Source organism: Sturnus vulgaris, unplaced genomic scaffold (genome assembly GCF_052056855.1).
Source record: "Sturnus vulgaris isolate bStuVul1 unplaced genomic scaffold, bStuVul1.hap1 Scaffold_194, whole genome shotgun sequence".
In the NCBI taxonomy this organism is placed as follows: domain Eukaryota; kingdom Metazoa; phylum Chordata; class Aves; order Passeriformes; family Sturnidae; genus Sturnus; species Sturnus vulgaris.
In genome coordinates, this window is record NW_028276164.1 from 5,622,771 (window position 1) to 5,643,837 (window position 21,067).

At 57.5% G+C, this 21,067-nt stretch overlaps 1 protein-coding gene across 1 annotated transcript in view; it reads right to left on the bottom strand.

Annotated features, from left to right (window-relative positions):
• Positions 1 to 21,067, bottom strand: part of LOC148218210 (uncharacterized) — a 224,844-nt gene that overhangs the window by 107,514 nt on the left and 96,263 nt on the right. The window contains exon 6 of the mRNA XM_088157923.1: positions 10,924 to 11,268. Within this exon, the coding sequence (XP_088014049.1) occupies positions 10,924 to 11,268 (345 nt within the window). The remainder of the gene's footprint in view (positions 1 to 10,923; positions 11,269 to 21,067) is intronic.

Below are 21,067 nucleotides of genomic sequence, written 5' to 3' on the forward strand. Positions count from 1 at the left end.
TTCCTAAAATTCCTGTTGGGCTGTCCTCGAACCTTGGGGGAACGTCTTCCTTGCAAGCTGGGCCACTTTGGGGGGGGTGGGGGTGTCCCCAGGGCACGTGGAGGTGTCCCCAGGGCACGTGGAGGTGTGTCCTAGGGCTCTTTGTGACACAGTGCACCATGGTCACCGTGCAATAGGAAAGGGACAGAGCGTACAAGGGTGACCCTTTGTGACACGTCGTGACATAGGTGCTGGCGATGACACGGCCACACCACAGTGCTCGGTGCACTCGTCGGGACAGGACGGAGAGAGCGGTGCTGTGAGGAGCCCCCACACAGCCAGCTTGTTCCCTACTGACCCGGAGCTTTTCCAAAGCGTTTCCTCTGCAGGTGACCTCGAGGACAGACTGCAGGACACGGTGTCCTGTAGCCTTCCCAAGGCTTCTCTGTTGCAGCTGCCTACTAGGCACAACTGCAGCACTTGCCCATCTGGAGCTTTTCCGAGACATCTCTCCTGCAAGCAGTCCCAACTCCAAACAGTGACATGGAGCAGACACCACCCAGAGTGCCCAAGCTGGCCTGGGTGAAGGAGGAGGAGGAGGCTGCAGCTCCCTCAGCACAGCAGACTGAAGAGCTGGAGCAGATCCAGCTGCTGCAGGAGGGTGAGTAGCAGAGCTGGGCCACAGAGCTGGTGCCTGCAGCCAGCTTAGCCCCATCCCATCCCATCCCATCCCATCCCATCCCATCCCATCCCATCCCATCCCATCCCATCCCATCCCATCCCATCCCATCCCATCCCATCCCATCCCATCCAACATGCCCATGGATAGGACAGAAGAGGAGCTGGGGCTGAACCCCCAGGCAGCCACACCCCATCCCTGGAGCATCCCAGGGCTGTCCCTGCCTGGGAATGCAGGGCTGGCCTGTGTTCTCCGGCCTCTCCCACAGCCCCTCAGCCCTGGCTGCGCTCGCTCTTTGCCAGGTGCCGCCATGGACCCAACACAAGAGCAGGACCCTGCCCGTGGCCGCTTCCGCAGAACAGCGCAGGTACTGCAGCCATCCCCACCTGGGCTGGGCCTGCTGTCACTGCTCAGCCCAGCACCGTGCTTGGAGCACTCCATGGATTCTCCCTCTCTTCCTGCCCTTCTCCTGCAGATGATCTATGAATTCATCATGTGCATTTGGCAGGAAGAGACCACCGGTGTGGGCACTGGGCTCTTGGCAAACTTTCCCCTCTTCACTGCTGAGACCGGGGCTGCCATGCTGGATTTGCTTGTGGAGAAGGGTGTCTCCAATCCAAAGCAAGTAAGCAGCCTGTGGCCAGGAATTGTGTGGCGCCTCAAGCCAGCTCTGCTGGGTTCCTTCAGTCTTTGAGGCCCAGCCCAATAGGCTGGGAAGGGCAGCACTTCTCAGGGGAAGCTGGGGAACCTGCTGCTCAGGCAGGTGTCCAAGTCTCCCTGGGCCTTCTGCAGGTGCCAGCCATGGTGAGGTACATCCACAAGTGGCTCACGGCCAACGAGTCTGCTGGGCACAGGCTGGACAAGGCCCTTCTGGAGCTGACCAGGGAATACCCCTGTGATGTGCTGATGACTCTCTTGCGCTGGGCCCCATCGGGTGACAGGTACGGCAGCCCCACCTGCCTTGAGGGTTTAGGGTTCCCTGGCCCGTTACCCTGTAGAGCCTGTCCCTGGTGACTGCCAGACAGGGGGACAGTTCCAGGAGCCTCTGGCTCCTCCGTTTGCCAGTGCTGCCATGTCAGCCCCTGAGCGTGCTGCCACGCTCCCTCCCTGCCCCTCAAGATGCCTGCACCCCCGTGGGCTGGCTGGGTGCTGCCAGCGAGGGCCGGTGGGCAGAGGCAGGGCTGACGGCCAGCGCGGGCCCCTGCAGCAGCCCAGGCCACAGTGCTGTGGCCCAGACCCCCCTGACACAGAGCTCTGACCCCACAGAGCTGCTACGGCCATGTGGGGAGTGATCATGTCCTCCACTGGGACTGCGGAGCCGGCGCTGCAGATACTCCTCAATGTGCTGAACGCCTGGCCAGTGGACAGTGTGTACACCTCCGATGGGGACAGCACAGGAGTCTTTGCCCTGGTTGTGAGTTCCTGCAACTGACCTTGGCTTGCCCCTAGGCCACCTCTCCAGCAGCTAGCTCTCTGTCCTCCCCCCAGCTGCATCTCTCTGCCTCAGGCACTGCGCTGAAACCTGCCTTAGGGGCAAGGTTCAGGGGCACCAGGCTGGGTGACCCCGAGGTGTCTCCCCCGGCCTCTCCCTGGCATGCTCGGGCCCTGCCACACGGATGTCTTGGCACTGAGTGTTGTCTCTGGGTGGTTCATTTTTTGCAGGCAACCGTGACACTGTGGAGGGTCTTCAACCTGACCTGGTGCCCACCTATAGTGTTGGAGTATTTTCCCCGTCTCTTTCTGTGTCTGCTCTTCCAAGTTTACATCAGCGCACTGGATACGCCAGAGGAGGTTGATACCTTCTGGAAGGGGTGCCAGGAGCAACTGGGCCTTGCCACCAACCCCCAAAGGTGCTCCATCCCAGTCCTCCCAGTCTCCCCATCCCTTCCAAGGCAGGAGCCAGGGCTGCCAGCATCACCTGGGCTTTGCTCTGCACACAGGTTTGCAGTGCAGACCCTGAAGGTCCTGCTCTGCCGAGTGCAGTGTGAGCGTGTTGTGGTAGCCATGGAAGGCAAGGCTGGCTGGGACACGCTGCTCTGTACTGACACCCACCACTATGCAGTGGGACTCCTGGCCAGGTGAGACCCCCTTCTCCCTGCTGCCCCCGGCACTTGTGCCCAGGGTGCCCCACACAGTTCCCATGGGCAGGGGTGAGAGGGCTTTGTCACAAAGAGACGGACGAGCAGACTGGAAAAGGCTGGCACAGGAGGGTGCCCGGGAACAGCCGCCTCCCAAAGCGCCCACGGGGGGCTTGGGAAAAGACCAGAGCTCCGTGGGTCACTCCTGGGAGAGCTTTGCCCTCCCGGCTCGGGGCAATGATGCCTTTTCCCCCCACCAGGGAGATGCACTGTGTCTCCATGATCTGGTGTTGCAGCTTCATCTCCTGCCTCTTGGAGCTCCTCAGCCAAGACATTTCAGACTGGCAGCTGCCTGCCATGGCGTTCCTTGTGGAGGTGAGCCCCATGGGCAGCACAGCTGAGCTGCCTCCCACCTCTCTGCCCTCTCACAGCCGCAGCTGCCTGGGACGGTGCCCGTGCCCTGTGCTGCTGCCTTGGCTCAGCCCTGTGCAGTTCTGAGCTCCTGCCAGCTGGGCACCCCGGTCACTGCTTTGTGCCTTTCAGGTCCTGGACCTCCTGGACATCAAAGAATGGGGTGACAGCCTCCTGGAGATCATGGCAAGGCGCCTGCAGAGCACGTCCAGGGAGATGCGTCGCCTGGTGCTCAGAGGCCTCGTGCAGCTCAGCAAGGACCCCTCGATGGTGAGAAGACAGCAGCGGCTGAAGCTGTGCTGGCAGCGTGGGGCTGGGGAAAGCAGCCCCTTGGGCTTGGCTGGGCTTTGGGAGCTGTGGCAGCTGCTCCCAGCTCTCCTGCGTTGCTGTTCAGCTGCCCGAGTGCTTCAGGACAGCCCTTCGGCCCCTGGGCTCCTCGGCAGCAGCAGCAGCAGCGTGGGCTTGCCCTGCCTTGTCTTCCGTGCAGAACATTAGAATGTACAGCCTGACAGAAAGCCTTGTGGACCTGTTGCGGGATGCAGATGAAGACATCGTTGAGATGACCGTCGCGGTGCTCAGCTTTCTGCTCTCGCACAGACACCTCGCAATACCCAGCCCCATCGCCCTGCGGCTGGCTGGCGCGCTCTGGCCACTGCTGGACAACGTAAGGCTCTGTGCCCCCAGCCACGGCCACTGGGTGCTGTCCCCAAGTGTGGTGCCCCGTGGATTTTTGGGCCTGTGCACAGAGGGGCCTGGAGCAGCTGATGAGGAGGGCTTTTGCTTCCTTTCCAACAGGACAACCGCCATGTGCAGCTGCTCTCCATTCGCCTCTTCCAAGAGGTGATGAGGTTGGTAGCGGCCAAGGGTAAAAAGCCCCTCAAGATGCTTGTGAGCAAGAGCCTGCTGCCACTCTTCTTCAACTGCCACGATGAGAACATGCGTGTGGCAGAGGTGAGGACTCCTGGGCGCTGCTGTCCTCCTGGCAGGGGGCTCAGCTGTCTCCCTGCACCCGGGCACCTCATGGGCTCCAGCCTCCTCCTGGCCTTGGCACAGGGAGGCAGCTCCTGTGCCCTGGGCTGCGGTGCCATCTCTGGGTCTCTGCTGCTCTGCAGGCCTCTTGTGAAACGCTGCTTTCTGCACTAAGCTTCCTGAAGAGGAGAGATCTTGAGCACCTGCTGATGGCGGATCAGATGTGGAGGTTTGGCGAGTGCTTGGTAAGAACGCTGCTCCCTTCCCTGGGCTGCCCACGCGGGCTCTTCTCCAGGCTCCTCTGGCCCCAGGGCCGGAGCTGATGGAGCCCCGAGCTCCATCAAGCCCGCGCCTTGCCGGGCCCTCTGCCCCGCTCAGGGCTGTGCGGGCAGGGCAGGCCGGGGCCAAGGGACAGAGCCCGCGCCAACCCTTCCCTCCGTGCCCTGCCGCTCTCTCCAGCTGGCACAGGACAGGAGCCGAGCGGCCGAGCTGCTGCGCCAGGCGCTGCCGTACCTGCGGAGCCCACAGGAGCCCCTGCGAGAGGCGGCCCTCAGGTTTCTTGGTGAGCCACAAGCCCGGCTCCCTCCCCGCCCCGCCGCAGCTCGGCCCCAGCCCCGCCTGCTGCCCCGGCAGCGCCATCCGGGCCGGGGCTCTGGAGCCCCGCCTGCCCTCGGCGCCGCTGCCGCCCTCTCGCAGCCGTGTCCTTGGGCGTCAGGATGCGGCGAGGGCCGGGCCTGAGCCCTGCAGGGGAAGGCGCTGCTGTGGCCGCAGGGCTGGCAGCGCCGCTGCGGGGCAGCTGTGCGGCTGGGGCCGTGACAGGCTCTGTGTTGGCAGGGATGGCCGGGCGGTTCCTGAGAGAGCAGCAGCGAGAGTTGCAGCTCATGTGCAGGGGTGAGTGAGGCCAGCGGGCTGTCAGCGGGGGCTGGCGCTGGCAGCTGCGTTCCCTGCCCCGGCTGGGAGGGCTCTGCTCCCTGCGCGCACGAGGGGCGGCGTGGGCAGAGCACAGAGACCTTCCAGGGGCCTGCGGGAGGGACATTCGTGGCCAGCGCCTTCCAGCTGATCCTCGCTGTCTCCTGCTTCCTCCAGGCCATGGCAAGAGCTGCCGTGTGGGAGGGATGGGGCAGGAGGGTCTCCCCAGGTCCCTGCAGATGCAGGCTCTGACTGTGGCTCTGTTCCTCTCTCTTCCAGCCCTTCAGGACATGACAGATGACACCAGCCCTGCCATCTCATGCCTGGCTCTTCAGACTCTGTACATCAACAGAGTTGTACAGAGCATTCCCTCCTCCCGACTCCAGCAGGTGCGAGATGGATTCCGCCGGCTCTGGAAGTCACGGCCTTCCCTGTGTCGCGGGGGCTGGTTGTCCTGTGTGAGCACCGTGGAGAACTGATCCGGGAGGCTGCGTCTGCTGGGGCCACCTGAGCCTGCAGGGAACACCTCTGCACTTCAAGGACTTTATTTCACCCCACTGTAGGATTAGTAAATTGCTGTTGTCATACACAGAGGTCCAGGAGCTTTCTTTTGGTGCCCAGAGTCTTCAGGCCAATGGGGAAGAGGGCAAAAAGGGTGCTTGTGCTTGGCAAGTGGGCCAAGCGTGCGGAGTGGAAGGGAAAGTGGCCAAAAGGCCCTTGGCCTTTGGTGGTTCTGTGGAAGCCTTAAGGCTTCTGACAGAGCGGGCGGGCAGAGGCCGGAGCTGTGGCGGGGATCCCTGAGAGACCGGTCCCTGGAGATGGCCAGCACCCCTCTGGCAGCCTGGAAGCGCCATCTGTGTCCTGCCCGTGTGTTGCTGACTGGATTGCTGAGGGCTCTGAGGTGCCTCTTGATGCGGCTCCTCTGGAGCTCCTTCAGCAGCCAGGCAGGCCTGGGGGAGGCGTGGAGGGCACGGGACAGTGGGAGGCCATGAAGGGCTGCGGTGCTGCCAAGGCCTGCCCGGAGAAGGCAGTGGGAAGGCGTGAGGGGGATGCGTGTGGCGCTGGGTGGCGGGAGGCTGTGATGGGCCAGGAGGACTTGTGTGGATGGGTTGGTGGGAAGCCCTGAGGAACTGGGTGGCAGAGGCCACAAGCAGCCCCCAGACAGCCACCTTCTTCCTGCCAGCCGGCTGCTCTGGCACTTCCCCGACGCGTCTCTGGTGCCTGTGGCAGAAGCCCTCGAGGCCTGGCCTCAGCAGGACGGTGGGGCCAGCCCCGAGGTGCCCAGGCTGCTTTGGCCAGGGACAAGGAGGGGCAGGGAGGGACAAGGAGGCCCTGCTGGAGCACGGCCACTGGCTGCTGCAGGCGAGGAGCAGTGGGAAGTGGCAGCGCTGGCGATCAGCCCAGGTCCCCAGAGCTGTCCAGGCCACTGTGCTGTGTGGCCAAGACTCGCCTGACACTGAGCTCGGGACCCACAGAGCTGCTGCCACCATGGCAAGAACGATGTCTCCTGGAGCTGGCCTGTGGAGCTCCTGCTGTCAGCGTGGCTCTGGACACCAGAGAAAAATGACCAGAGTGTGCACAGGAACAGCAGCACCCAGAAGGCTTGTACCTCCTCAGGAAGACATGCACACCAGACAGGATGCCAAAAGAGGGGATGCTGTGTGCACAATTTTTCGTGGCTTGGCAAAGGGTGTCAGGGAAAGTGGTCACCATGGTTTTCTCTTGCCTTGCCAGAATCACAGCAACGCTTGGCAGCTTCAGCTGCAGCCTGTCCCCCTGACTGACCTCAGCGGCTCTGCTCAAGGGCACACTCGCCTTCCAGAGTCGGCTGTTGCAAGGCAGCAGCGTTGGTGCCATCGTTAGAGACTCTGATGGGACACGAGCCCTTAGCTGCAGCTGCTGACACTCTCCTCCATTGTTATAGTTTTGCCAATTTAAATATACTAATTTTTCTGCTGTGAGACAGAACCAGGAGCAAAAGAGCAAGGCAGGCCTAAAACTTAAAAAGGGTATAAAAAACTTTATTAACTACACAAAGAAAGAGAAAGAAAAGCAAATTCAGAATAAGATCTCTAGAGCACTCCTTCCTTCCCTCTCCCAACCTTCATAACAACAAAACAAACATACAAAAAACTACTTCAGCCAGTTCCCAAGGTAAATAGTCCTTTTCAGTTCACTTTGGAGAGAGAAGTTTCCTCTTGTCAGGCCATAGTGACTTCACCACAAGAAGGGTAAAAACCAGTCCTCTCATGGCTTCACTTTCACGATTTACATCTGCCTGGGAAAAAACTTGCAAAGTCGTGAAGTTCCTCCCATCTTCACAGCTTTCCCAAAGCTGTGCTTATGGGCCATACTCACGGGGTATTTACTTTTAAGAATTAACTGTTCCAAACCAAACATTTTCTTCATCACTCTTTCTCTCTGTTCATGCTCCATCTCCAGAAAAAGAGATCCCCTTTTCTCCTCGGGGCGAAGGATTCTCAACACAGATGCCTTTGATTAACAATCTACCAAATGGAACATCTGCAACCTCCCCGTGTCTTTCTGCATGGTTTATAGGAATATTCAGTACATCAGTTCATCCCTACAATCTTACAAAAGGATTTTCAGCCATCTTCACAGCATCTCCTCATTCTCCTTTCATCTAAAGAAACTTAGCTCTTGCTTCACTGATTTTGGAGCATCTCCCGTTTCCCCTCTCATATTCAAAGGAAAGCCGGAGGTCTGCACAATCTTACCTGAGCACTAAAGAGTTAAAGTTTCACACAGAAGTCTCGGCGCTGGGTGTGGGGGCGGCTGAGATGTTAATCAGCTTTTCTGGAGCTTGCTGCAGCCCCGCACTGCCCATGGCCACCCCTGCTTGCAGACAGGGCCCGGCTGCCTCCCCCAGGCCGTGCGGGGGCTGGGCGGGCTCGGCCCCTCCAAAGCTGCTCCGAGCCAGCAGCAGGAGCCGGGCCCCCCCAGAGCCGCGGGCTCGTAGGGGAGGAAGCCGGGCTAAGGTCTCATCAATGAGCCTTTCCTCCCCCGGCCATCGGGTTCCCTGGTTTGCAAACGGGGCCCAGCGGCCTCCCGAGCTCCCCCCACATGGGAGGGAGCCCGGGCTGGGCCGTTGTTACCTGCTCAGCCACCGGAAATAAAAGAGAGTTTTTTCCCGGGTTACCGCCTTCAAAATGTGTGCTCACCGAGCGAACTAACTTTCTGCAATTGGTTGTTCAGGCTGTCAATAACCAAACCAGCCTCCAATTGGTCCCATCAACTCCCAGAGGGAGTTCTCACACAGAGAATTTCTCTCTTGAGTTTCTTCTCCCCAGGTGTAACTAGCACAGAAGTTGATATTAGGGAAGATCCTGGTGCTTTCTACCAGTTTTAGAGGGTCATAAACGCTTTGGGGGATTTCCCGGTTAGTTTAGTGGCAGATGTGACCCCTTTTTTGGGAGAATCCTGATGGTTTCCGCCAATTTTGGGGGTTCTAAACGCCTTGTGGTGGACTCAGTTCCGTGGGTTCTGGTGCCGCCCGCCCACGCTTCCAACTGGTCCGGACTGGTGCTCCCAGTGCCGCGTGGGGCGGGGCCGTGGGGACCCCCCCAGGGCACAGCGCGGCTGCTTTGGGGCTGGCGGCACCGCCCGGCGCTGGGCATGGGGCGTGTCGGGGGAGCTGGGGCCCTACTGGTGCTACTGGTGCTGCTGGGAGCTCACCTGTCTGGGGCCAGCGGGACTCGGGTGAACGTGTGTGCTCCCCCCGGGGACCCCCAGCCCGGTGTCACTCTACCCCCGAACAGCTGCTCCCAGTATTCCCAATAAAGCTTCCCAGTTTGCCTGGTCCTGTTTATTGCGGGCCAGTGGGGAAGGACTTGGAGGGACCCCGCAGGGGGAGCCATGATGGGGGGGGTCGCAGAACTGGCCCCAGCATGGATCAGGAATGGGGACCCCCAGGAATGGTGGTGTCCCCCCATTCTCACCCTACTCTGGGGGACCTTGGGGGGACCCTGAACCCCAACACGACACCGTGCCAAACCCAAAGGTGCCAGGACCCCAATAAACAAACAGGGGAATTTGGGGAGGGGGTGCATGGGGGGGTGCCCAGGCTGGCCCAAGAGCCCAGCGCTGCCCCAGCCCGACCTGCCCTGGCTCCATCCCAGCTCCTACCACAGGATATGATGGTGTTGGGAAAACAGGGGGGGTGAAGGGTGGGTGCTGGGCCCAGGGGGAGCAAGAAAAGGGATGGAGGGGGGCTGAGGAAGGACTGGGAGAAGGACTGGAGAGGAGGCAGGACTAGAAAGGAAGGTGGTGTGGGACATCTCTCAGTGCAATTTGGTGGTCCCAGGGCCCTGACCAATTCTTTAGGGGTACCAGCCACCTCTTTTCCCATGCTCTTCCAGCCCTTTTCCACTGTCCCCCACTCATCCACCCCGACCTCATGCTTCTTTTTGAGGTTTCCAGGCCCCTCCTGCTATCTCTGGGAGTCCCATTCCCCTTTCCTTCAATTCAGGCACGTCTTGAAATCTTCTTTCTGGTGGAATCCCAAAGTATTGCAATTTATAGTGTGCAGTTTTGGAGGAGGACAGCTCTGTCTGGCTTTCCTCTCCCTGTTGTGGCCTCTCACCTGCCCCTGACACCCTGGGGGTGCTGGGATTTCCCTGCTGGGGACAAGGACGTTCATTCCCTTCCAGGAGCCCAATGCCCGGCTGGGGCTCCAGGGCAGGGGGTCCTTGAGCAGCTGCCCCAGAACCTCCGCCAGGGTCTCCCAGCGCAGCCGGAGCCGCTCGGCCTGGGGTCCCCAAAGGCCTCAGCGAGCCCCAAGTCCCTGCCAGGAACCCTCAACTCCCTCCAAGCCAGCATCCCCCACAGCCCCTGCAAGTTCCCCCCATGGCACCGGCCGTGGCCGTGTCCCCACATGTCACTGGCCATGTCCCACCATGTCCTCACCCATGGCTGTGTCCCCACCATGTTTCCATCCCTGTCACTGTCCCCCACATCTCCATCCACGCCCGTGTCCCCCCATGTCCCCAGGAATGGCCACGTCCCTCTCCATGTCCATGTGTCCCCATGTCACTCTCCATGTCTGTGTACTACCATGTCTTTCTCCCTACCCAAGTCTCAGTTCAGTGTCTTTATTTTTATCCCAAGATTGGATGTTTTAAAGAGATGAAGAGAAATGAAAAGCAAATCCAGCCCAAAATAAAAGGATTTCTGTGTCCATGCTGGCTGAGAATCCAGCAGGGAAGGAGTGAGGGAAGAATACTTTTGGAGGTGTTTCCACCCCACTGTCTCCAAAATCTTGGTCTTTGCCCCAGTTCATCACCATTTTGCTGTGGAAAACACCCTTGGACAATCAAAAAAATCAAAAATCAAAATCCTGGAATCTCTGAGGATGGAAAAGACCACCAAGACCATTCAGTATTCCTTGAAGCCACCAGAAGATAGGACTGAAAACAGAAGATTTTCTGGGGTTGAACATCAACAAATTCACTCTCCCCAAGGAATTCCCAATGTTGGTTTCCATCCCAATGGACGTTCCTGTCCCTGCATTCATCCAGGGAGACAGGATGATGCAGAGCTCCCCCAGCCAGGTGTCTTCCCAACACGGATCACCAGGACCACGGATCACCAAGGCTCTGCCCAACGGGGGTCACTGGGGATCATCCAACACCGATCCTCCCATGGGGGATGGAGCTGGAGCAGAGCACGAAGCTCTTCCCACACTCGGGACACTCACAGGGCTTCCCTTAGTGGAGCCTCCGTTGGTGTCGGGTCAAGTCGGAGCTCCTGGAGAAGCTCTTCCCACACTCAGGACACTCGTAGGGCCTCTCCCCAGTGTGGATGCGCCGGTGCCTGATGAGGTTGGAGTTCTGCTGGAAGCCCTTCCCACAGTCGGGGCAGCGGAAGGGCCTCTCCTCTGTGTGAATCCGCTCATGTACAAGGAGATTGGAGCTTCTCTGAAACCTCTTCCCACACTTGGGACACTCGTAGGGCCTCTCCCCGGTGTGGATGCGCTGGTGGTATCTCAGGTTGGAGATCTGTCCAAAGCTCTTCCCACATTCCAAGCAGGTGTAGGGCCGTTCCCCTGTGTGAACCACCTGGTGCTGCATTAGACCAGAGATGTCTCTGAAGCTCTTCCCACATTTCCCACACTCGTAGGGCTTTTCCCCAGTGTGGATCATCTGGTGCCGGATCAGATGGGAGCTGTCTCTGAATCCCTTCCCACATTCCTCACACTCATAGGGCTTCTCCCCAGTGTGGATCACCCGGTGCCGGATCAGATGGGAGCTCCACCTGAAACCCTTCCCACATTCCAAGCACTTGTGGGGCTTCTGCCTTCCAGGAGACTTCTCCACCAGCTCTGAGCTCTGCCTGGATCTCCGGCCGCCTTCCCGGCTCAGGGAGGGTCTTTCCTCCTCACAGCTCACTGGGCTGGGTTTCCAGCCCCTCCTCCTGAGGGATCCCAGGAAATTTTCCTCCTCCGCCATCTGCCCACCCCATGGGAATGAAGAATCCTGGTTTGGGGAAAAAACAAGAGGGGACTGCCTTGAGCTAGAGGTTCTTCCAACCGATGTGCAGCTGAGGAAGACACTGGGCATCCTGTGTTTGTAAGGACCTCCCAAACACCCAGACTGATCACAAAAATCCTCCAAATATCAAGACGCAGATCAAAAACTCCCAAAAAACCAAGATTCAGCCAAAACCCCCTGCAAAATATAAAGATTCAGGCCCAGCAAAAAAACAAAGCACCACGTCTTAGCCCAATAAAGCTCAGAAACAACAAGGTTCACCCCTCTGAAAATGGTGGATCCCCCTCTCCAGTCACCTGCTGAATGTGGAGGGGGGGGCCAACACGCTGGGACTGGAGGGACGCTGTAGGTTTGGAATCTTGTGCTGCTTCCCATTTCTGCTCCTCCTGTGTCTCTGCTTTTCCTCACATTCCTCTTCCTCCTACTATTCCTCCTTCTCATGCACAATCCCACCTGCTCCTCCCATATGCATTAGTTGACCATTTTGTTCTTCAACCTTGCTTCCCCTTCCCTTCTCCTGCTGCCCCCAGGCCCAGCACCCACTGCCGGCTCCCTCTTCCCCCCAAACCCACAGCATCCCAGCGCAGGGGCAGCGATGGAGCTGGGGCAGCTCGGGCTGGGGCAGCGCTGGGCTCTCGGCCGCTCCCGCCCGCACTCGCTCCCCACTGCAGCCGCTGCCGCCACCACAGCGCGGGGGGGCCCGGCCTTGGCGCTCCCCCCTCCCACCTCCCCAAATTCCCATCCAGGGGGGCGCTGGGGCCAGGAGACAGACAAGTGACAGATCAGGGGGGCTGGGAAGAGTCGGCAGCCAGAGAGCACTGAAAATCTCAGCAGTGACTACAGTGGCATCTTCGGGGACTGAACATGGCAGGGCACCCGTGGAGGGTACAAAGGAAAAGCCAGGAAGGGCTCCTGGCCAGAGGGATGAGGATCCCAAAATATCTCTGAAGGGTCCCTTGGGAGCATGTTGAGGGAGTTTGCACATTCTACCAGAGGTAATCAAGGACATAGAAACCCAGCAGCACAATAAGGGAAGTCCAGAAGGGATTTAGACAACAGGGGATGGAGGTTGTTGGTGTGCTGGGAAGGGATTGGGTGAAGGGGAGTGTGCAGGAATATGGTTCAGGCAAGAAGAAGCAGGAAGAATCTTATGGTAAGAAAATGGAAGATGGAAAAGAGGAGGAAAGGAAAACACTGAGGATGGGGTTGTTTTTCAGCAGGGTTTGATTCTCAGAATTTCCCAGCTGCTGCAGATCCTTTGTATCCCCGGTTGCCAGGACAGGCACACAAGGAGGTCAGGATTGCAGGGGGTTTCTCTGTGCTGGGCAGCGGCAGGAGCGGGCGCAGAGGGGCGGCACCGGGAGCACGGGCTGGGGGCCTGTGGGGAGCTGCGGGGCCGGGCCGGGGCTGTGGGGCAGCCGGGGCTCAGCGCCGGGCGCTGCCTGAGCCCAGCACCCCCCGGCAATTGCAGGCCCGGCAGTGGCCCCCGGCCCCCAGGAGGCTGCGGGACGCCCCGGCCGCTGCCCGGCCCCGTGGAGCTGCCGGCCCTGCCCGCCGGGGGGGCCGCGTTTGGACACTGCGGCAGGACAGGCACCGGCTCTGGGATACGGGCTGGCCACGGCAGCCACAGCACAAGGAGCAGCACGAAGGAACAGCTGGGAAATGGGGATTGGACGGGCAAGCATCCAGATTCGCTTTTAAACATTTTCCTTGGGTCACTGCAGAAAGGAATGATTTAGCAGAAAGCTCAGCAGCTGTCAGAGGATGAGCACCCCCAGGCACTGAGGGGGCTGCAGGAGGGGCAGAAGAAGCCCCTGGAGCACTTGGTCACAAAGGCACAGCAGGGGAATGCAAGAAGGGAGGAGGAAAAGGCCAAGGGGAAGGCAAAGGCCATGGCAGAGTTTCTACAGTCCCTGAGGGATGAACCCCAGGGCCCAAGGGGGCCCCAGCACCCAGGGGCTCTCACATCCTTACACCATCTTCAACCAGGTGCCCTCCTCACACTGACACCATTCAGTCCTTGATGGCAAAGATGCTTTCTGGGGATGCCCACTTACACAGGATGGTAAACTGGATTTTGCCTTTGAGTGGGAACAAGAGGTAGAAGGGAAAATGGAAAAGACATGGACGGTCCTTCTGCAGGGATGCACGGAAGCACCAGCCTTATTGGGGCAAATCTTGCAGATAATATCACACGAATTTACCCCACCCCAGGGATTGGGTTAATGCAGGATGTGGATGACTTGCTGCAATCAGGAGGACAAGAAGCAGCAGAAGAAGCCTCTGTGAAATGGCTGAATGTTCAGGCTAAAAAATATTTTTGATTATTTGAAAAAACAGCGCAAATGGTGGAGAAAAAAGTAAAATATTTCGGACATATTTTGACTCAAGGTTTGTGGTGTATTAACCCAGAGAGGGACTAGGGAATCTCAGAAGCAATATTACCCAGCACTAAAAAACAGCTGGGACAATTCTGAGGATTAACAGGGATTTGCAGAACCTGCATTGAGGATTCTCTGTTCCAGCCAGAATATTGTACGACTTTTTAACCCCAGACAGCCCTAGTATTATGGTATGGACATAAGAAAAAGAACAAAACTTGAGAAAATGAAAAAACAAAGTGATTGACGCCACAGCCATGGCTCTACCAGAGTCAGAAAAGAAATTGGAATGGGATGTGGATATTAAATAGGGCCATGCCAAAGGAATTTGGACTTCCCGGCTGCAGGAGCAGCATGGGAGGGCACCACCGACCCTGCACTGAAGGCAACGCAGCAGCAGCCAGGGCTCCACATCGGGCCAAGCCCCTGGGCCTGCCCACAGATCCTCTGCTGAAATCCTCTGCCTGGGCACCCTCCTTTGGCATCTCCACACACTGGGGCCAATCCTTGCTGCCACTGCTGGAGCTTCGCTGCTTTCTGTGCCTGCACTGCCACAGCTGCTGGGGAAGACAACGGCACAATTCCACTCTGCCCCTCAGTTACACTCACACACTGGGCTGCCCGGGATTCCATGGTCGGAAAATATACCGAGTGTAATTTTAAAAATCTATTTCTCTACTCAGGCTTCATGTGCTTTGCATTGGGGAAACGAATTTTAAAGAGATTTCTAAGGAATGTTCCTCCACTCAACAGAGAGGAGTTTAACATCTCAATAGACTGGGAATAGCCCAAAAGATACTCACAAAGATAACGACCATTAAGGCCATCAGCAAACATCAAGGAACACCCACCCCAGACACTGCCCCTGGCATAGTTGGAGATGCCTGGTCTGGAAAAGGCTGAGAAGGAAATCCAGGAGTGCGGACCTAATTAATATAGAGGGGAAGAAATTCGGGTCCGATAGGAAATTAAATAGTAACAACTACACAACTTGGAAGCAATGAACATTAAACCAATGGATTTCTATGGGTTCAAACTGTAAAAAGTTAAGGGAAAATCTAGTAAAACTCACGTGTCATGGAATGATTTTCTCTGCACACCCGGGCTATTTGTGGATGAAATGATTTCTGCTACACATCCTGGCCAGAATCAAGCAATTCCTTGATTCTCTAACAGTAGAAATGCTGTTGAAGAGTTTTAGTTCTTCCCGCAGTTTTGGTGACAAGACTACACCATTAGAAGGTTTTTTCTTAATAATCCTACTTTTATAAGATTCATTCCAGGCAGAGTCAGGAGAGCAGCTTTAGAAATGCAAATTAACTCTGCTGAAGAAATGTATGGACAATTTACCAAACTATTCTTGCCTGGGGGAGGAATTTTGCAGATTTCCTCTGTCCCCCACTCCAAGCTCTGCCTGCTTGCACAGATGGAATTTGCACAACTAAAGGCAGAGCCCATAGTGAGGATATCTGACTGCAACAGAAACTGGTTAAGCTGCAAAGGGAAACAGCAAACGCAGAATTTTGTGCAACCTTCATGAAAAATAGGGGGGGGGGGGGAGTATCATCCCTCTCTCCAGAGCACTGGGGTGTTTTTGCTAATCCAGAGAAACAAGTTGGGGATCCAAGTATTTGATGATTTCATAAGATTAACGTGGTCAATGGATGCAGCCCTGGCTGCAGGGAGCACCCCAAAACTGGAAAAAAGATGAACAGACACCAGAACAAATCCTACAACACCATGGACCAGCCCCAGGTAGCCCTAACGAATTCATATCAGGAGACAGAGAAGTCATTTATCATTTCAATGGCATAATTAGATTACACAATGTCCTCAAAATAACACCCAACCAGACAGCTCCAGCTCCTCACCTTCTTCCCGACCAATCCACTCAGATGAGGAATGCAACGTTTCCCGATGGAATGGAATCAGATGATCTATTAACAGAAAGTGGAGAAGTTTGTGGAAAATTAAATGACTCAAACTGCTGTTTGCAAACAGATCACAAAGGAAAAGTGGTGAAACAGATAACAAAGGAAGTGAGAAAGTAGCTCATATTCCGGTCAAATGTGGAAAGGAAGGGAATGGGACACGTTTTCGTGGTTTCCTGGCAGACCATGGCTTAAACGAATGCTGCTCCTCCTTTGACGTGCTGCAGAAACTCTCAGCTTTTTACCATGCACGACACCTTGCGTCAAACAGGATGCAGGAAAAGAGATTGAGTCGATGGAAATTAAAAGTTCGTAAAGGCAATTCTTGAGAAAATGAGAGAAGGAGGGATTGAAAGCAGTAAGATTAATATCGTAGTAGGAGTGCATATTAGGAGGGACATGCAGTAGGTGGATCGGGAAGTCTGAACCCTCCAAGTACCTCAGCCAGTAGGGAAGTGGAGAGGGAGGTGCAGAAGGGAAAATGAGGATAAAAAGGAGGCGGCGCTTTAGAGACCGCATGGCAAATGCCGCATGGCGTCTCCCTTTGTTCATCAATAAAGTCACTTTTACAGGACTCCTCTGTCTCCTGCGGGCACACAAACCTCTGGCCACGGGAATTTTCCCGCACAGCCCCGGGCACAGGGCAGACACCTCTGTGCCACCCACAGCAACCGGGACGAGCCAGCGCTGCTCCGGCACCGGCTCCTGCCGAGGCCCCAGCGGGAAGGAGACCGCGGGCAGCCGCTCCCGCAGCGCCCTCAGCCCAGCGCCAACACGGGCCGGCACCGGCACAACCAACCCGCCAGAGCCCCCTGCCGCCCCCTCGGCCCGCAGCGAGCCCCGAGCCCCCGCACAACCGAGCGCGGCTCCCACCTGCGCTGGGGCCGCCTCCGAGCTCCGCCGCCGCCTCCCCGGGCTCCGGCCGCTGCCGCCGCTGCCGGGCCCGCACAGACGCTGCCACAATGGCGCCTTTGCTGCTCTGCCCAATCAGCGCGCGACAACCAGGAGTGACATTGGCACAATCAGCCAATGGCAGCGAGGGCCGGGCTCTGCACACGGCCCAGCCTCGGCCCGCGCTCTCAGGGCCCCCCGGGCTGTGGGAGGGCAAAGGCGGAGATGAGGAACAGCCCTGGAACGGGCCCGGGCCCGAGCCGCCATTGGCCTGAGAACACAAACAAAGTTCTCCGCAGCTCCCGGCACGCCTTTCCCAGCCCTGCGTGTTCGCTGGCTCCGGCTCAGCGCGCAGCCTTGGAGCCTCAGTGCCGCTACCCCTAATTAGGAGCGTCTGTGCATGGCTTTAATTTTCCCCAAAAAGGGAAAACTGCCCCACAAGCCCTGTGGATGAGTGGGAGAGGGGAGAGATTTCTGTCAGAAAACTCCAAAAACTCAGAGCAGGATAATAATGAGAGGTAAATGAAGACCCTTCAAACCAGCTTTCCACACGTCTTCCTCCTTCCAACTGCACCTCCTACCCCGGCAGTGCAGGGTTGGATAAACGACTCTGACTTTGTAAAATTTTAAAGGTTTATTAAATCTTACCAAAAAAAATACACCAAAAGACTAAATAAAGAGAAAAATCAGCGCTGGTAGCACAGGACTAAAGCAGCAGACCCGGGTGTGATTTGGGGGCCCGGGGGCTCCCCGAGCCGCCCCCGCTCCCCCCGATCTCGGCCAACGGGTGCGAGCGGCGCGGCCCCGCTGCTGAGCACTGACCCCGCCCCGGGGGCTGCCGAGACCCCCCCGGAAAAAAACCCACACCTGCACCCCCCCTTCAGTCCCTCCGACCTTCCCAGTCCTGGGGCAAAAGGGGGAAAGGGGAGGACCTGGGGCGGGATCACCCGGAGACCCCCGGGGTGAGGAGCAGGAGGGGGGGGGGGGATTGGGCTCGCTCTGAGTGGGGGGTCCCGCGCGAGGATTTGGGGGGGGTTCGCTCGAGGAATTTTGGGGGTCCTCGTGCGACGGATCCTCGTGCATAGGGCTCCTCTCGTGCCACCGTATCCTCGTGTCACCCAGACCAGTTTGGGGGGCTCTTTGTGTCATCCAGAGGAATCTGGGGGATCCTAGTGTCACTGAGAGCCCCACGAGTGTCACCAAGAGCTCCTCGAGTGTCACCAGGAGGAACGGGGGGTTCCTCGTGTCACCGAGAGCTCCGCGAGTGACACTGAGAGCCCTGTGTCACCAAGAGCCCCTCAAGTGCCCCCAACTCCTTGTGCCATCAGGAGTCCCTGGAGTGCCACCAGTTCCTCGTATCACCGAGAGCCCCTCCTGCCACCAGGACCTCGTGCCAGAGAATTTGGGGAGAGTCTCTGTGCTCCCGGAGCCCCTGAGTGTCACCAGCCCCGTGCCAGGGTCCCCAGTGTCACCGGGGTCTTTCTCTGTGTCACACACCAGGAACCGACCCCCCCTCCGAGCATCAGGACCCCCGAATTTAACCGTCCTCGTGCACCGGGACCCCCTCAGGACCCTCGAGTTTCCTCTCTCCCCTCCTCGTGCACCGGCATCACCGGACCGCCCCCCCTTTCCCGAGGAATCGCCGGAGACCCCCTCCATCAATCACCGGGCACCGGCACCACCAGAGGACCTCCCCCATCAATCAGCACCGTCACCGTGCACCGGGACTCCCCCCCACCATCAAGCAGTGACACCCCCTCATCGTGCACCGGGACCGCCGGACCCCCCCTCAAACATCGCCAGCCTCGGGCACCGAGATCACCGGAGACCCCTCCATGAGTCACCGGGACCCCCCCGTCATGCACCAGGACCAGCGGAGACCTCCCCAGGAATCACCGGACACCCCCTCACGAATCACCGGGCACCGGGACGCCCCCTCGGGCACCGGGACTGGACCCCCCCTCGTGTACCGACCACCCTCCGGTGCACAGGGCTCAGACCCCCCTTTGTGCCCCCCCAGCCCCTCGCCCTCGCATTGGGCCCCCCCGGGGCCGAGGCAGAGCCCTCCCTGAGGGACACCCCTCATCCCCGGCCTGCAGCCGCCCATGGAGCCGCTGACCACAACTCCCTGCCTGCGTCCATCCGGCCAATTCCTCTGGCCCCGCACAGCCCAGCCTGCAAAGCCAGGCCTGGCACTGTGGGGCTCGGGGGGGTCTGTCCTGGGCCACTGGGCCTCACAGGGCTCTGGGCACAGCAGCGGTGTCACACACTGAAATGTTATGGGGAATGGCTTAAACGCTGCCAGGAAGGAGATTTGCACATTATGGCTAAACTGAATAAAGAGGCTGAGACCACCCCAGCCCAGCCCTCCTTCACCTGACTGCAGCTTTGGCCTGGGACTTGAGCGGCCTAACAGCACCTGAGGTACCATCAAGGTGACACCATTGATCAATTGTCTCTGGTCTAGGGACAAGGACACGAGACTGAGGCAGGAGAATGTATCCAAAGCAAGGCAAAGCCAGCAGCTGTCCTGAAAATCAGCTTGGGCCAGGCTGGGGCTGGGGGAGGCCGTAGCCCACAGGCTCATCTGCTGAGGCCACGTTTGCACACACTGCCCACAGCCAGCCAGGGAGGAGGAGAGTTCTGGGGCTGTGGGGGAACCTCTGCCCACAGGCACTGAACACCCATCCTCCCTCACACAAACTGGCTCTGCTGGAAAATCCCCAGCCCGGGAAGGCCACATCCACGGCACATTGCCGTGAGGGGCAGCTGAGGAGGTGCCAGAATCCATCCAAGAGCCCCAAAGCGCTGCCCAGACTCACTGCTGAGGCCTTGCAGCAGAGCACTGCTCCTGATGCAAAGGGATGCAGCAGAGCCAGAGGCTGCTGCCAGAGCCTGTGTCAGACTTGTCCCTGCCAGGGGAGGAACCTGGGCCTTCCCACCTGCCCCCAGTGTGTATGGACCCCCTGAACTCAGTGTTTGTGGGGAACCCTGAGCACAAAGGAAATGGAGATGTAGAGCATCCACAGGAAGCCACTGGGATCCACAGAGCTGTGAGGTTGTCTACTTAGTCTGTCTCTGTCACTCTTTCTCTCCTCCTACCTCTATTCCATTTCTATTATTCTCTCTTTGTCATTCTCTCTGTCTCTCATTTGCTTTTCAATAAAATCCATACTATTGACTTTGGCACATGCTTTCGTTTGCACCCTGAGGCAGAGCCATTTCTGATCATTTCCATCAGTGGATCAGAACAAGGGGCTAGAAGCCCTCCAGTCTGGCTGCTGCTCCATGCCACTTCCAGGGGCTTGGGCTGCTGAAGGGGTGCTGGGCTGGGCCCTTTGTGACACAGGGCCGTTCTATCGGGTTCCTGGGTGCTGTTGGCCATTCTGTTGTCCTGGTGACATGGCACAGCCCCACCCTGCAGGGGTATATACGGGGCACAGGGCCCTGCGCTGCCCAGTGCCAGGAGTGCCACTGGCTCAGGAGGAAGCAGCTCCTGGGACCTCTGTGCTCTAGACGACGTTACACATGGAGGAGGAAAAGGTGAACCCTGTTATAAATGAGAGACAAAAGTCTCGATATTCAGCAAAATTTAGATTGCTTTATTTGATATAGAAAGAGCAAGCAGCACTGGGGAACGTGAGGGGTCACCGCCCACTCCACGCTCCACCGAACCTCGGTTTGCAGCCTCTTCTTATACTGTGGGTTCTCGTTGTACACAAATTCACAAAGCCTTTGGGTGATAATCAGTCACAGATAGCCATCCGGTCCTTCGAGATAACCAGCAGAGAAGTTCTGGGAGTCTGGTCCTTGAGATAGGCAGTATTGATTAGACAAAGGCAGGAAGGGCTTTTTGGGAAGTCTGAGTTTGCAAGCTGGTAGTCGATACAACTTATTTGAAAAACATAACATAACATAACATAACATAACATATTATAATGTAAGATAATACAACATAATATAACATAACAAGGTGATTTTAAACAGAATGATTTTATCATATAATTTCCTTTATCTAGTGCCCATGCTTCATTTCAGAGCTTAGTATTCTGGTTTATACAAACCCCAATGCTTTTGTGATTAACACGAATCTTTTATTAATTGTCACAATTTCCCCACTTCTCTTTTTTTATCCCATTGATTCGTGTTCTGGTTTCAAATTTTGTCAGTACTTCTTGTACTAGATTTAATACATCTACTGCCATTAATTTCGTTGCCTTCTCAGGGTCTATTGATATTGTTGCCACTTGCATTCCTTGAACCACCGACTGGATTAGTCGAATGAAGCATGGAACAAGACAAGGGATGAACAGTAGTTCCAATAATGCAC